Source organism: Volvox carteri (genome assembly GCF_000143455.1).
Source record: "Volvox carteri f. nagariensis unplaced genomic scaffold VOLCAscaffold_39, whole genome shotgun sequence".
Classification (NCBI taxonomy): domain Eukaryota; kingdom Viridiplantae; phylum Chlorophyta; class Chlorophyceae; order Chlamydomonadales; family Volvocaceae; genus Volvox; species Volvox carteri.
The window spans coordinates 220,078-235,497 of NW_003307582.1; the positions used below are offsets into that span (position 1 = coordinate 220,078).

A 15,420-nucleotide genomic window follows, 5' to 3' on the forward strand; every position below is an offset into this window, starting at 1 on the left:
TGTGACCTGCGCACGGATGACCCTGCAGGTTCGTCCCTGGAACTGTAACCGACAACAAGAGTTAGCGCAATTATTTTCCCCTTGCAATGCGGGAGGCATCATCGTACTATGCGAATCTTCGTTCTTTCTCTGAGCAATGGCGTCCTTCTTTTGTACCAAGTACGTCGACTGGGGTTTCAAAATGCGGTTCAGACAGCTACCGTAACATGAGGCTCGACAGAATCCGCCTGACCACTGCCGGCGACGGAATCATGCTTTGTACATATACTTCGGTAGGATTACAGGAGACTGGACTGCGGCAACATTCACGAAGGCGCAACTTTCGCAGCCCAATTGTTCAATGTGAACAAGATGGTGCGTCGATACTGCTCCTAGATACCACCTGACATAATGCACATGGCTGTAAGATTTGGATTATTTGCGGACGCAACAATAAACCAGTGCTGCAAATGGGTCCTGCTCATGTGGCTACCTCACACGGTATGGCTACCTCACAGTTTGACGTCCCCAACCACTACAGCCGCACATTCACGCTAATGCGTAAGCTAAAGGAAAGGTAGTTTTAATATTGTCAAGAAACCCCAGCAGTCGGCCTCCGCAATACCCGCGCCCAAGTACAGCGGCTCTGCACACCGGCAACGCCAACCACCCAGCTGCGCGAAAGTACGCCGGAATCGTACCTATACCTCGGAACACGCTGCCAATATCGCCATCGCACCATTGGCGGTGGCACATCCAGCTCCTGCTGGTGCACCTTCCATCCTTGCGTGTGTGTATATGTAAGAGAGAGAGAGAGAGAGAGGGGAAGGGAGAGACAGGGAGAGAGAGAGAACGATGGAGAAAAGAGCAAGGGCAATTCAGGTGACCCTTATTCCCTAGGGCGCCACCGATCACAACCTCTTAACGCCTGCTGCTTCATTGCAGCTGCTGCAGGCCACGGGTGGAGGGCTCCCGTCAGACGACGATGACACTCCCGGCGGTGGTGGCAGCGGGGAAGGTCCCGGCAGAGACTCCCGCAGCGGAGGCCGAGGCCCTGGCGGCGTCATCGTCCTGGGCGCGGGAAGCCATCGTGGTCCCGTGAACAGTGAGTCGCCGCTCGTGTGGTGGTGGCAAGGCCTGTGAAGGTGTGCAGCGGCCGGCGGACTGCTCTACTACCCGGAATGCTCATTCCTAGCCAATACACCAATCCCCGCCGCAGCCGCATACCAGTAGTGTGTATGTATGTGTGTATGTATGTGTGTGTTCTATGGCGGACGTACTCACATGTGTACGCAGAGATGTGTTGTGTTGTGTTGTGTGTGCGTTCCCCGGCCAAACAGATCGTACCGGCACGTCTTACCGCTCGCGGTTGGCTGTACGGCAGTGGCACCTGGATTCGGAGCAATGGCACCTGGCGGAGGACCCGGTGACGGATGTGCTGCTGGCTCTGAGTGTACCCGCCGGCTGGGCCCCGGGGCCCGCACGTGACCTGACCAGGGTGGGTGGCAGTGGGTGGGTGGGTGAGCCTGTTCTCCCCCCTCATCTCTCCCTCATCTCTCCCTCTCTCTCTCCCTCTTTATCTTTCTTTCTTTCCCTCCTTTTTCTTCTCCTGTCCCTCTTCCTACACATACCGGCGAGAGCGCCCACTCTCCACTTCTCTTCATGTCGGTCTCCCTGCCCCCAACCACCCCAACCCCACCCACGCCCACAGGCTCTTCTGGACGCCTTCGTCACTGCACACCGCCCCCAGCTCACAGCCCTCACAGCAGCCACCACCTCGGCCACCGCCGCGACAACGTCAACGGCCAAGTCAAAGCCAGCCTCACCCGCACCCTCACCCGCACCCTCACAGCGGCCACCTGCCCTGCAGCTCCCGCCCGGGGGAGCCGTCACGCTGCTGACGCTGCAGGCTCTGAAGCTGCTGGTCCGCCTCGCTCAGGAAGCCATGGACAACCTGACTGCCGCCGGGCTGTGCCCCTGCTGGCTCTACCTTGTACACGTGGACTCATTCATGGGGGACCCTCCGCACACAGCAGCGAAGCACGCAGCTGGCGGCGGTGGCGCCGGCAGCTCGGAGGCCGTGGCCGCCCCCGCCGGCGGCGGCAGCATTAAGAAGGGCAAGGGGAGGGCCAGTGCGCTGCTGAGGGCCCTTCTGGGGGCCGTTTCGATGAAGGGGTTCAGCAAGGGGAAAGGGCAGTTAGGGGATGTGGTGGGCGGGAAGGGAGGGGAGGACGAGGGCAGGGGCCGCGGCGGCGGCGGCGGCGGCGGTGGCAGCGGCGTGGCATCTAAATCGAAAGGAATGCAGCCGAAGACGCAGCCGAGCGCGAAGGCCGCCTCAGGGTACCAGCAGCAACAGCAGCAGCAGCAGCAGCAGGAGGAGGAGGAGGAGGAGGGGGCGGGGGGAGGTGTCGGTTCCAAGCTGCGCTCCGTGGGTCCGTTACAGCACCTGGTCCTGCCGCCCCCGTCACTGCGTGGAAACACGAAGAAGTGTCCGCAGTGGGATGCGGCCACCATCGCATTGGCCTTATTGCAGGTTTGTGTGACTGTATGTATGTGTGTATGTGTGTGCGTAATCGTGTGTGTGTGTGAGAGAGAGAGAGAGGGTCTGAATGGGCCGCAGGCGGGAGCTGTGGAGCATGATGGTAGACGAGTAACCTTACCGAGTGGTAGTCCAGGGACGTGGTAGTGTGCCTGTGTGGGGGAAGGGGGAGGGGAAAGAGGCATGAGACTGCGCCGTACACGTTATACACTCCTGCCCCTTCACGATCCCCTCCTTCGCTTCCCCATCGCCTCCCTAAACCCCTCCACCCCTTCCCCAGGTGAGACAGTCAACAGACGATGAGGAGGAAGAGGAAGAGGAGGAGGAGGGGGGTTTGCAGGGCCCTGGACAGCCCCCCTCGTCCCAGCAGCCCACCAGCACCAGTCGCAGTAGCGGCAGCGCTGCTGCTGCAGGTGCTGCCGCAGGTGGACCAGGCGGCATTGAGGAGATGTTGGTTCTGAGATTCCGCCAGTTGGAAGATGTGGAGCTGGCGATGGAGGTGCAGGTGGGGCTGGGATGTGGGGGGGCACTGAGGCCCCCTCGGCTCCGAAACCATGGCCTTTTTGTGTGCCCTTTGCGATCCATAAGCACCCATCCGCGACGGGGCTCCAGAATCGCCTCATTCACCCGCACCCGCACATTCCCACTCTCCTACACCGTCACTCTCCCAAACTCCACGCCGACGCCCCCCTTTCCTCCCCCCCCCTTTCCTCCACGTCCCTCACACACCCGTCCCACCCACCCCCCCGGGCAACCCGACGTGTGCAGCTGGGTGGCTCACAGCAACCCGGGGGCCCCCAGCTGTTCTCCGTGGTGTCTGTACGACTGGGCCACGTGGTGGCTGTGGTGGCGCAACTGGCGCAGGGCAACGGGGCGACCGACCCGGGGGAGGTTGGGGGATCAGGTGCGGCTCCTGTACCCCTGTGTTTTATGCAGCCTACGTCTGTACGCATACACGTGGTGTCCTTAGAGCTGGAGTGCGTGTTCATATAAGGGAACAATGTCTACGTTGTCGAAGCATAGTGGCTGGAAGGATAGAGATGCCTGTTTGCGCGTATGTGTGTATGTGTACAAACACATACACACATGTGTGGGCCGGGATATAACAACCCTATGACCCCCAACCGTCATGGCCGGCCCCGCTCCTCCAAGCTGATAGTACATGTCCTGCGTGTCCCTCAGGCAGCATCAGCTTGTTCCGCAGCCTGCTGCGCCCCTTCCTGGTGCCCATGTCCTCACTCCTCCACCACCTGGCGCACTGGGCCCTCCCTGGGGAGGTGGAGGGACACGGACTGTTGGTACGACTGCTGGAGTAGTAGCAGCAGCAGTGGCAGTGGCAGCGGAGGAGGGAGAGGGAGGAGGAGAAAGGGGAGGGACGGGCGACAGGCGAATGATGGGGAGGGAGCACGTGAATGGAGGGCCATGCAATCGCAAGGCAAACGGATGAGGGCGGGGGAGGGTGCGGAGGGGAGGAAGTGACGGAAAGGGCAAAGGGGAGGGGAAGGGAGGATCCGGGGTTAAGGAGGGGCGCAGTGTGGAGGATGTGGATGCGGTGATGTATGCGTCTCTTTGGATGACGTCGAACACGACTTGAACGCGGCTTGAAGTGGTGATGTTGATGATGGTCATGGAGCTTGGTGGTGATGGTTGGGGTGTGTGTGTGATCAGTGTGCGGCGCGGGTTGGAGCTCCTCCCCCATTCCACCGCAGTGCGGGTGCTTAATTAGGGCCCCCTTTGTGGCGATTAGGCGGTACAGAGGAGGGAAGGGCTTGGGCCGGCGACCAGGCGGCCAGCTTTAATGAACGGCATGACGTGCATCTTTCGCCGCGGGATGTGTTTATGTATGTGCATGGGTGTATGCTGTGTACATACGTGGTATTGTAGCCCTTGGCGAGGGGGGTGGTTATTGTGGCAGGCTCTGCTTGTAGTGCACGAAAGCTTTGTGTGGGTTTGTGAGCTGCTGGTGTAACGCAAAGGAGCATGGGCGCCTGTCGTTCACCTATTCGTCATCTGTATTTCTGCATGCGCTATGTGTCTTTGCCCTGCTGGGTTCCCGAAATGTACCTGATTCGGGAGATCGGAACTGCTGGGTCAACGGTGACACCAACGTACGACACTGGCGAACTCCTAGGTGCAGTTTGAGCAGTTTTATGAAACTGCTATTCTTTATTGTTTTGACCTTATTCATTAAGGCATTAAATGACGTTCAAGGTGGCGTAAGGTACTTTTGAAACTCCATGACAGCTGTGACATTATCAACCGAGCAGTCGGCTCAGGAGGCGGCGCAACCTACCAAAGAGGCAATAAGGTCCTTTTCTATAGGTGATGTTGTTGACGTCAAAGGGCACGGTCGTGCCACTGTTATCGGACCTTTAAACCAGCTACTTAATTGTCCACATTTTGGGCGCTACCTGGTCCAGTACCATGAAGATGGGACCACCTACTGGTGTCGGCCAAAGTTGATGCGCCGGATGTACCCAGTTGAGTGATTTGACGGCTTTTTCGGTTGTAATAGTGGCCTCCTAACGGAAAGTGACGACATTCGTTGCATGTACCTTTTGTCTTGGATTGCACAGACCACAAAGCGCATCCTGGTGGCAAGGAGTACCTCAGCGTACAGAGACGCTATAATCCACAACGTCGACCGGCCGGACATCTGTCTGGAGATCGGCTGCCATGAGGGTAAAATACATACACACAGATGGACCATTTCACCCCAGCCTCTTGAGACAACCGGGGATTCATTGCATCGTTACCTCTTGAACGATAAAGAAATCTCTGGCCAGGTGCCACTGCTTCCTCCAATCGTACCCTTTTCAGTCCCTTCAACGCGCGGGCAGTTCTAGGTGTGTGTGCCTCGCCTGGTGACTGCACGACAAGGCAACGAAAACCATAACCCCTCATAGGCCCCGCCCTTCACCCTCCTAGTTGCTTCTGTACCCTTCGCATCATATAATTTCCGTGGACCCTTCACCCCACGTCTCCACCTTTAACAAAAGAAACCGGTTCCCCCCGCAGGCCTGTCGTCCAACGTCATAAGCAACCGCGCCACCTTCGTCACCGGGGTCGATACGGCGGCCGAGGTGGTGGAGATCGCCCGGCGGCGCCACCCGCACCTCGCCTTCCACCAGCTGGACGGTCTGGCGGTGACAGCCACGAGGGCCCTGTCCCCCACCGGCACCTTCTCGCGCATCTGCATCGACATATCTGGTACGGCACGACATACGGCATGACGGATTTTACCATAACAGGACCTCCGTCTGGCCCCACTCTTATCGTACATGTCGTCTCGTAAAGATCAGTCCTGCTCTTCATTTTTTGGGGTTTCATGATTGAGCTGCAGACGGAAATAGCTTTGGGTCGCGCCCAATGGCACGGGCCCATGGAATCTGGAACAGTGTGCCACTTAAACGCGCGCACATCCATTTCCCTCGTTCGCCATATCGGAACGGTCTTTACAGGTCGCCGCATCGTTTCCTCAGCCCTGTGCTGTGGCTTGTCCTTCTTCCTGGCCGCAGTAGAAACCCAGCGCGCAATGCACATACACACACACACACACGTGTTTGGGCCACAATGCTGTGGGGAGCTTCTATGAGCCAGCCCTCTCACACCGGGCCGGCCTGCCTGTCACACTGTCACATACCCTCCTAACCCCACCACCTGCGGCATTCCTATCATCGCAGATCAGAACATTAAAACCACAAACGCCAACAACATAAACCCACCATCGTTGTACTGCTGCGTGCTTTAGCATCCGACCTTCAACATTCGCATCCTCCCACCTTGTCGACCCGCCTACGTCACCTGCCTCCCCTTTTCCTCTTACCCGCCTTAACCCCGGCCTCAGGTAAGGCCCCCCTGGAGCTCATTTGCCCCATGGTTACCGCCCAGATCAGCGCCTTCCCAAATGCAGCCCTTATCGTTAAAAACGAGGAGCTCTTTGACGCTCTGATAGCTTGGGAGCAAGAGGGAATGGAAAAGCAGGATCAGCAAGCAGCAGCTGCAGCGGACCAGGGCGCCCCTGTTGTTGATGGTGCACCGGCACTGCCTCCGCCGTCACAGACACGGGATGAGTGTAAGATGATGATGCGGGCATCGGCGCAACGATTACAAGTACATGTACAGCCAAAATCGCAGATGCAATCGCAGTCTCAGCCAATGGTCCCGAGCAATGAAGGCGCCGGAGCTGCCGATCGCAGCAGCACCATTCAGCTTGACACCGCCGCCATCAGTCCCTCTGATAATGTCACATCCGGGCCGCAGAGCGCCCTGCCCGCCACAGCAGCTCCTGCCAGAGGTGCTGATCGAACAGCCCCTGCTGCAGGGACTCCCTTCTTCGCCATCTCGTCAGCACTTACAGCGCCGCTGCACGTGGAGGGAGCAGCCTCAACAGCGGGATGGGATGGAGGGGAGGGGGACTGTTCCAGGGTTAGCCGGCTAGAGCGTTTGCTTGGGAGGGCGCTGCTGGCGGAGTGTGAGGTGTTCCGCCACCAGTCCCAATTGCCGAGAACCCGAGTCAGGACCAGGAGGGGACATGCGGTGGTGGACATGTCACCAGCACCCGGCCAAGGCCACGAGAGTGGTGATGACAATGCAGCCGAGCGAAAATGACCTCCAGCACCAACATCTCCACCGTCTCATCCACCTTTCCCTCCTCCACATCAACGTGTGTTGTGGACTGTGTTGCCGTCTCAACGATGCGATGACAAGGGCTGTGGTGATGGTGGTGGCGACCGCAGGATGGCACCTCTACTTTAGGAGTGAGTGTAATGGGTGGCGGCTCAGTGGGGGTGGTACCTCTGTCTGTCTGTTTGTCTCCCTCTCCTTTCCAGAAAGAATCTCCCCCTCGGCTCTTGCATCTCGTACAGATTCAGCTTCATGCCTTCTTCTTGCCACCCTCTTAACACCACCAACGAGGGGGTATTGGTACTGGCGTCCCCTTCAGGAGCGAGATGCAGGAAGCCTCCTGTACAATATAAGCCTCTGCCCTGCCCTTAATAACATTAACTAGTGACCTATGCTGCACAGTGCTGCCGGATGACTTGCCGGCACAACAGTACAACCGCAGATCGACCCACCCACTGACTAAGCAGCTGACCGATCCATAATGGCCCGCCGGCTCTACGCCAGAGCCCAGGCCCTCAACTGATACCCCTACTGGTGTGCGAATCGCCATAGGTCTACAGCCGCACCGTCCAGTACCACTGTACCAGTACCAGCTCCGAGCACTCCTAAGCTCTAACAGCCGGAGCCCATGGACCAGTTGATGCAACCCCACAGCGCGTCCCGGAGTGTGTGCATGTGTGAATGACGACGAGCCCGTGCCTGCGCCCCTGACCAAACTCAACAATTTTGGTTGCAGTGGCGTCCTGGCACGCGGTAATAAGTTTGGAAGAGACAATGGATTGCATCATGCCCCAGTGGGCCGGCCCAGAGGACTGCTGTAAGCGGCTTGTTCTCGTGCTACTTCTATGAGTTGTTTGGAACGGTGGCTTGGTAAAAGAGGGGTTGCAACACCTCTTCTCTCCTCTCCGTGCGTGTCGCTTCAACCTGCAAACCGACCCACTCCATGATGCCGATGACGACGTCATCATCTCCATCATCGCGACACGTGTCACCAGATGCACAAAGGTTTTGTCAGCAAAGCAAAGAAATGCAAACGAAGGGGCCGTCTTCCAAGCGATGCATTCCGAAAGCTCTGCGGCTCCACACACACACATCCTCTCTCCCTCGCCCAAGTCCGCCACATCTGCATGCCCAACCCCTTCTGCACCCTCCCTCCCTCCCACAGACTAATCCCTCCCTTATCTCTTTCCTGTACCTACAGCATGCTCCATCTCCATCATCTCTTTTTCCTCACCCTGCCGCTGCAGTCCGACGTGGTCCTGGCCCTAACGGCTGCAACACACGACACGAAGAAAGAGCACCCGGGCACGATTTCGCACACACAGACAAAACGGAATGCGTGGGACTTGTGTGCGGCAGCCGGCCTTGTTCCTCCCGACGGAGCTAGGAGGCTGCCTCTTCCCACTGCAGCAGCTGCTGCTCTGCCACGTTTGCTGGGGCCCCTTCCATTTCTCCGCGACCGGGCATCATCTCTCCTGCGCCAGGTGGACCCGAGCAATTCCCTTCGCTGAGGCCTGATTGGTGGCCAGCACCAGGATGTCGGCAATCTGGACATGCTCGGGGCTGAGGAGGGCAGGGAAAGGGGAGGGAGGGATGATACACGGGGTGGGTTGCATGTGGACGTTGAGGCCGGAGGGAGAGGACCTGCGATGAAGAGCCCGAGTGCACAAGGGAAGTACGTGTACTACTGCTGGAAGGAGAGGCTCTACAGGCCCTTGCAGTAGGAAAAAAGGGTTGCTGGCCCTGGCGGCGCTTGCACATCCACCCAGATGCCACATTTCGAAAAACCCAACGACACGCCGTGTGCTTCTGCGTGCCAAACATGAGCCGCAAATAGCTAACAGGAAATACGACACCTTACCGTGTACATGCATACAGCACGTTGTCTGCGATGTCCTCAGCGGTGAGAGGGTCGAAGCCCTGGTAGACTGCATCCGCTTTATCCTGGTCACCCTTGAACCGTACCAAGCTGAACTCCGTTTGCGCAGCACCTGGTGAGGACAGTGAAATCAGATACGAGCACGATAACATCAAGGGGGCGCAGGGCGGATCCGCTCTCGCGGAATATGCAAAGGATGCCAAGAAGAGAGACGTTAACTTAACGAGCTTAATCGTGGATCTCTACTGCGAGAGGAAAAAACGCCAAAAGTTGAGGAGGGGTGTGCACAGGTGTGTGCGCGCCCTCTCTCCTTCTTCCTGTCACCTCGCTGCACCACGTCCCACGACATCCCTCATTCCACTCATTCACTCGCGCATGCAGACGCTCAGCCAGCCAGCCGGTTTCACAACCGCAAAGTCAACCTCCGTGAGGTCGCCTGCAAGGTGCTGCATACGCACGCTCGTACATACATACATACACACACGCCCCGGGCACCCACCCGGGCTGATGGACGTGACTCGGATGTTGGTTCCCACAAGGTCGTGTCGCGAGGCGGTGGTGAAGGCTGCTAGGGCGTGCTTGGTGGCGCAGTAGACACTGCCGCCTGCCGCGTGTGTGCATGCGTGTGAGCCACAGCATGCGCCCGGGGTTGGTGGGCAATTCAGGGGACCAGGATGAGTCATGGGGCCTAAGATGAAGGTATATCACATAACCAGGGTATCTTATGCGAGTGGAGTGAGGTGGGGTTTGGGGCCGCAAAGACATCTAAGGGGGCCACTGTCCTTCATCACACCCCAACGCATCCCACATCGTGCGGGACCTTGGGGGGATTTGTATACCGGACCGAAATATGACCGAACGTAACGGAGCATCGAAAATGCGCAGGAAAGCCGCCACCGCATCGCTGCGCCCTACTGCCGTACCGGCAGCAGCAGCAACAGCAGACATCTGTCAGAAAACAGGTCATCGTCATGCTGCGTACCTCCGTACGCTTCTAACCCCGCGATGGACGAGATGTTGACGATGTGCCCCCGGTTGCGCTCAATCATGCCCTGTACAAAGGCCTTAGTCATGGCAATCACCGCCGTAACGTTTGTCTCGATCATCGTCACCGCGTCCTGCGAGACGAGGGTGGAGCCGGATGGGATATTGGGGGGGACCCCGCGGGGGGGAAGAAGATAAGCAGGAAGGCGGCCAGGAGTGTGTCCACATTGAGCAGGGGACCTAGGACCCGCCCCTTACACCTCCATCCCCGATAACACACAGCTACATAGCTCGTGTGAAAGATGGTGTGGCATAGTGTTGAGGTATTGCTCTGTGCATGTTTGTTTGTATGCATGTGTGTGGGGGGGGGGCTGGTGGTAGGCTGGTGAGGCCCAGGTCGGACTATTACATTGATTGTGCAGTGATAGCATAGTGGTGACATAGGCGGGTGCGTGTAGGGGTGGGGAAAACGTTGATATGTCGTACTCACGTCCATGCAGTTGTCCTGCACCGCCGCAGTGCCCAGTGCTAAACCCGCGTTGTTGACCAGGATATCCACCTAGCAGGGCTCGGCCCGGGGAGGGAAGGGTCATGGTGGACTATGGCGGAAAGGAGTGGGGCCCGGCAGGGCAGGACAGGACAGGGCAGGACAGGGGAGCTGGAGGGGACACCGGTAGGTTCCTCAGGACGGAGGGTCAAGGCAGATCATTGAATACAGTTCCAAGCCAACTTCCAAATATACAGAGAGACAGACAGACAGACAACCATCCGTGTTTCGCTGTCCCGGCATATGCGGCCCCTCTCAACTACAGCCGGGTGAATCTGTAATGTGCTTAGGTCTCATCTTATTATGAGGATTGGACACCAAATGATATGGCACGGCAAGGCCCACAAGTTGCCATGCAAGTACAGATGAGAAGTCCGGTGCTGGGTCCCCCCCCTGCGTAAGGTCTCCCGTGGTATCCGTACCCTATCTACCTCACCCTACCTCACCGCATTGCATCCCTATCCGCCCCATTCCACTCAGCCAGCCAAAGCTTGACACATGCCACCAAGTTGGCATCTCAGCCTCCCGCCCTGGAAACGCTAAGACGTGCACCAGCTTAGCACTGCTTCCTAACCTTGTCGGATACACCATCAGGCCCAGCTTCACCCGATGCTGGTTGACCTACCGTCGCGAACTCCTCCGGGAGCTGCTGGGGTAGCAGGTCCACTTCGGCAATATTTCGCACGTCTAGCTGGACGGTGTGGACAGGTACGTGGTAGGTAAAGTGCAATTGGTCGCGAAGGCTTTCCAATCGGTCCTGGCGCCGCGCTAGTAGCACCAAACGACAGCCGGCTTCTGCAAAACGCCACGCCATCGCCTCCCCGAAGCCGGAGCTAGCCCCTGCGGTGCGAGGCTTGCACGATTGCCCGTATTGCAGAACGGTGGCAAAGACGCCATTCTAAATAATGTTGATAGAGAAACCACACCTGTGATTAATACTGTCCATCCGTCAATATTTAGTGGCTGATAGAGTGGTGGTCGAGGAGGACGTGATGTGCCGGAAGAAGAGGCCATGATAATGATGTGTATAATTCATGAAGCAAAAATAAACGTGCAAAATTATAGAGCAGCACTCAATCCGGCGTAGCGTCCAGCACAAGGTTTGCGTCTCCGAAACCGAGGCTTATTCATACTCACGCAAGGCTGGAAGCAAGGCAAAAAGTCACGGCCGAGTCCATCCAAATTTGTGAAGTGCGGTCGCTGTACTTAAAGGACGCAACACGCAAGTCAGGTTCTCTCCTCCAAACGACGTTGACCATTTCTATCCGGTCGTTGCGTGGCCGCACGATTGCCTGTTTTATAGCAAAACAAATTCTAGGTGCGTTGATTTTCTGAATTCCTTTGTACGGCTTACAACTCGCAAAGTCGCAAGTTGCAGGTCGCAAGAAAGCGTCCACCTTCATGTGCGGGCACGTAAGTGATTCGTTTTTCGGGCCACTTATTTCCGGCTACGGCAACGACACCTAGCTGCTGAGATGTGATTACAGTTGATGGACCAAAATTCGCACGCTGGATGTAGCCGTTACACGGTCTCGCTTTCCTATTCGCCTTGGGTTCCGCCTTGGCGAACCGCCTTGGTACTCACCTCGGTAGCCACCTCGTTAATCAAGTTACAAGCTACAAGTTCCGCACGCAAGTGCGGGTGTTAATCTGTGCGCTTTGCCGTATTTTCATCGGTGAGCAGTCGCTAAGACGGCTCACAACCTACTAATTGGGATCTTTCGGGCCCATTACATTTGTGGAGAAGCCTATATAGGCACGAACGATACATCGGTATCACGATTGGTATCACTCGCGCTCCTAGCTTCCGCCTCCGCTTGCTATCATGTCTGCCGCTGCACCTGCCGCGGCGGTTAAAGACCGCGACATTCCAATTATGGACGTTACTGATCGTGCTTTCTCATTACCTCTGGCATATAAGAAGCCATTGTATCCACGTTTTCCAAAACTCCTGGAGATGTCCCCGGAGTCTCTTAAGAAGAAGAGGCTGACCCTTGCTGAGGGTTGGACACTAATTCGTATCGCAATCGAAAACGAACTGCAGCGCTGTAATTTGCCGATTCATTCGCGGGAGTTCGCTGTAGCGTTCATCGCGGCGCTCAAACCTTTGCGGTTGCGCCTCAATCTTCACTCTGCCGTGGCGTCTCAGGGGGGAATCATTCCGAGCCTGGAGTGGCTGAAGGAGTGGATCTTCATGAATTGCGGCGATAACCCCACGCTGCCGATCCTCATGGGGATTCAGCTTTTTCGGAGCACGAAGCCTGGCGATTTTCCTACGGTTGACTTGCTGATCCAGCACGTCGAGGATCTTCGTACATTACTGCCGGAGTTTCCCGACATCGCGTTTGTATATTATGCACTGGAGTTGTCTCCGGAGCCTCTCAGCGCTTCGTTGCAGTGGAGCCATGACAAGTGCGTCACCCCACGGTGGACATCTTGGTCAGCCTTCAAGCAGGAGCTGATTCTTCATCGTGGCAGCTTTGACTTCGGCGCCAATGTCAGCAAGTCTTCTGGGAGCTCTTCCGTGGCCAAGAAGCCGCGTGACAACGATGGCGCGTCCGGCTCTGTCAAGCGCTACCGGGTCAAACTGTCGCGGCCGCGCGACAAGTGTGTAGCGCCGCCACCGGGTCAGGAGGACCAGTTTGGGTTTTACGTGGCCGGACTTACGATATCCCTTCGCAATGAGCTTGTGCTTGAGGATAAATGCTTTCTGTGCCGTGGGATGGGTCACAAGGTGGCGGCTTGCCAACAAAGGGAAGAGAAGTTTAATGCTGGTAAGTTCTATTACTATCGCATGGAGGACTAGGATGTTGCTAAAACGTTTTGTGAGCATTTGGGCATATCTGAGTACGTCCCGTGTGCAAGACTGCCCCCGTTCCAGGTGCGTGCATCCGCTTCCGACTCGTTCATCTCGTTCGCCTGTCGCTGCTTCGCTATCGCCTACCTCGTTGGGTACGGCCTCGTTCGGTAATGGCAAGTTTGCTCCGTTGTTAATGGGCTTAATTGTTAGTGCAACACGTGCATCAGGATGCTGCTGTCTTAGCTGTGTAACTGCTGAGCCTCGTCGATCTTGTAATGCAAACACTAATTCGAGCGTTCCGATTGCCCCTTCACTCATTCCTTCGACTTGAAGCACACTTCGCACTTCCGAATTCGAGCAGCTTCCGCATTTGAATGGTCAGCATTGCACTTGGGATTCATTTGCCCCTTCACTCTGATCAGCTATGTGCCCCAAATTTAGTCCGACTCCGCACAGCTTTCTGTCTACCAGCTGTGCCGGACATCACTTTTCGTTCATCCGCCTCCTGCTCGCACTCGAGAGTATCCGTGACACTATTTGGACTGCAAGAGCATCGCACCGCATTCAACATCAGGTGGTTTTCTGTTGCCTAAGTGGGTTGCTGATAATGTCGTTCTTCGCTTCATACGTACCACGCCGGTTATCACCTGTTCGATGTTGTTGCTACGATAGGAAGCGACGCTCTGCTGGGTTAACTGGTCCTGTCGAGTTCTGGTACCACCCTCCGGCATCCGCTTCTGATGCTGACGTCGCTCCCTTGCCTCTCTCTGTTCTAAGGGCTTGACTGTGTAGTTTCGAAGTAAAGTGTGCCAGTCCGATGCTTGCCTTCAGCCCTTTCAAGTGCAGTTTCTGCTCGTCGTGTGGGTTCGGCAAACAGCGTACGTCCCGCCCTAACGGTCACTTTGGGTCAGTGTCGGACTGCGACTTCGGTAGGATTTGCTGAGGTACCTAGTCGCTTGCAGGGTTACAAAGCTAAGTTGCAGTGTGCCGTGCTTGATCTTCCTCCCGGTTATGACTTGGTGCTTGATGACCGGTGTGTTACATCCGTCGGTGCTGTGCTTACTCTGTATGCTTGCACCACATGTTGCACCAACTCGCCATCCCGGTCAACCTATGCTGAAGTCTAGCCCTTTCCCTGACCTACCCCCGTTGGAAGAACCCTGTCATGTAAAGCCAGGTTTTATGCAGGCCATTTGTGAAGGTTGTGGATTCCTTCTCTGCATCTGTCGACTCAATTTCTTCCATGTCTCCACCCTCTGCTCTGCCCGACTTGCCATCTTTTGCCCAAAAGGTTTGTAGTGCGGTTCCGGGCGACACTCCAGCTGAGTTACAAATGCGTGCTGTGCTGCTAGATAAGGAAAGCTTGTTTCCGTTACCAACTGCCGGCTGAGTTGCCGTGTGATCGTGGTTTGCCTCCCGTCATCCCACTAGAGCCCCAGTTCTTGTCCACCCGCTCAGCGTATGTTTCGCTACTTGCAAGAAACTGAACATGACGAAATGCAACACCAGATTACCCAGTTGTTGTCGCAGGGGTTCATCAAGCCCTCCTCTTAACCCTTTGTTGCGCCCACATTTGTGGAGAAGCCTAAATAGGCATGAACGTACACTGGAGAGGTGGCGACCTTTGGACCTTCTGTCTCTAATCCACAAGGAGCCAAGTGTTGAGTTCCAGGACCCCAAACTAACCATCATGTAACCAAGTTGACGGCACGTACTAAATGGCAATAACGTGCTTTAAAACATTTTAAGTCGCGCCGAATAAAGGCCACAGCAGTCGCTCTTCAGACATATGTACATACGAACACACACACTCCATTCTCTACTCTTTCTACAACCCTCGCCTCCCTCTCTGCCTCTCTCTTTTCTCCTCAAAAGACACACTTGTCATTTAGCCTCTCAGTTCAAAGACATTTATGAGGAGACAGCAACAACAATGACGATAGCAACAACATGCCGTGCGTTGCTTAACAACCGACACATGAATTGTGGTGTGCATGTGGGACCGATCAAATCCCCCTTTGGGTCAACTGTGGGTCAACACGAGGATCCGTACTAGCTCATCATCA

At 56.4% G+C, this 15,420-nt stretch overlaps 2 protein-coding genes across 2 annotated transcripts; one reads left to right on the forward strand and one right to left on the reverse strand.

Annotated features, from left to right (window-relative positions):
* Positions 1–351: 351 nt before the first annotated feature.
* VOLCADRAFT_118503 (uncharacterized protein) lies at positions 352–7,129 on the forward strand (the record flags this gene model as incomplete). The annotated part of the gene is made up of 10 exons (XM_002953841.1): positions 352–354; positions 925–1,084; positions 1,320–1,477; positions 1,691–2,512; positions 2,799–3,023; positions 3,287–3,422; positions 3,701–3,816; positions 5,095–5,200; positions 5,537–5,728; positions 6,366–7,129. The coding sequence occupies 10 exons, from the start codon at positions 352–354 to the stop codon at positions 7,127–7,129; spliced, it is 2,682 nt and encodes an 893-aa protein (XP_002953887.1).
* Positions 7,130–8,610: 1,481 nt separating this feature from the next.
* Positions 8,611–11,568, reverse strand: VOLCADRAFT_94686 (uncharacterized protein; the record flags this gene model as incomplete). Its single annotated transcript, XM_002953923.1, has 7 exons — positions 8,611–8,707; positions 9,006–9,135; positions 9,523–9,627; positions 10,006–10,141; positions 10,498–10,566; positions 11,180–11,394; positions 11,481–11,568. The coding sequence occupies 7 exons, from the start codon at positions 11,566–11,568 to the stop codon at positions 8,611–8,613; spliced, it is 840 nt and encodes a 279-aa protein (XP_002953969.1).
* Positions 11,569–15,420: the final 3,852 nt, after the last annotated feature.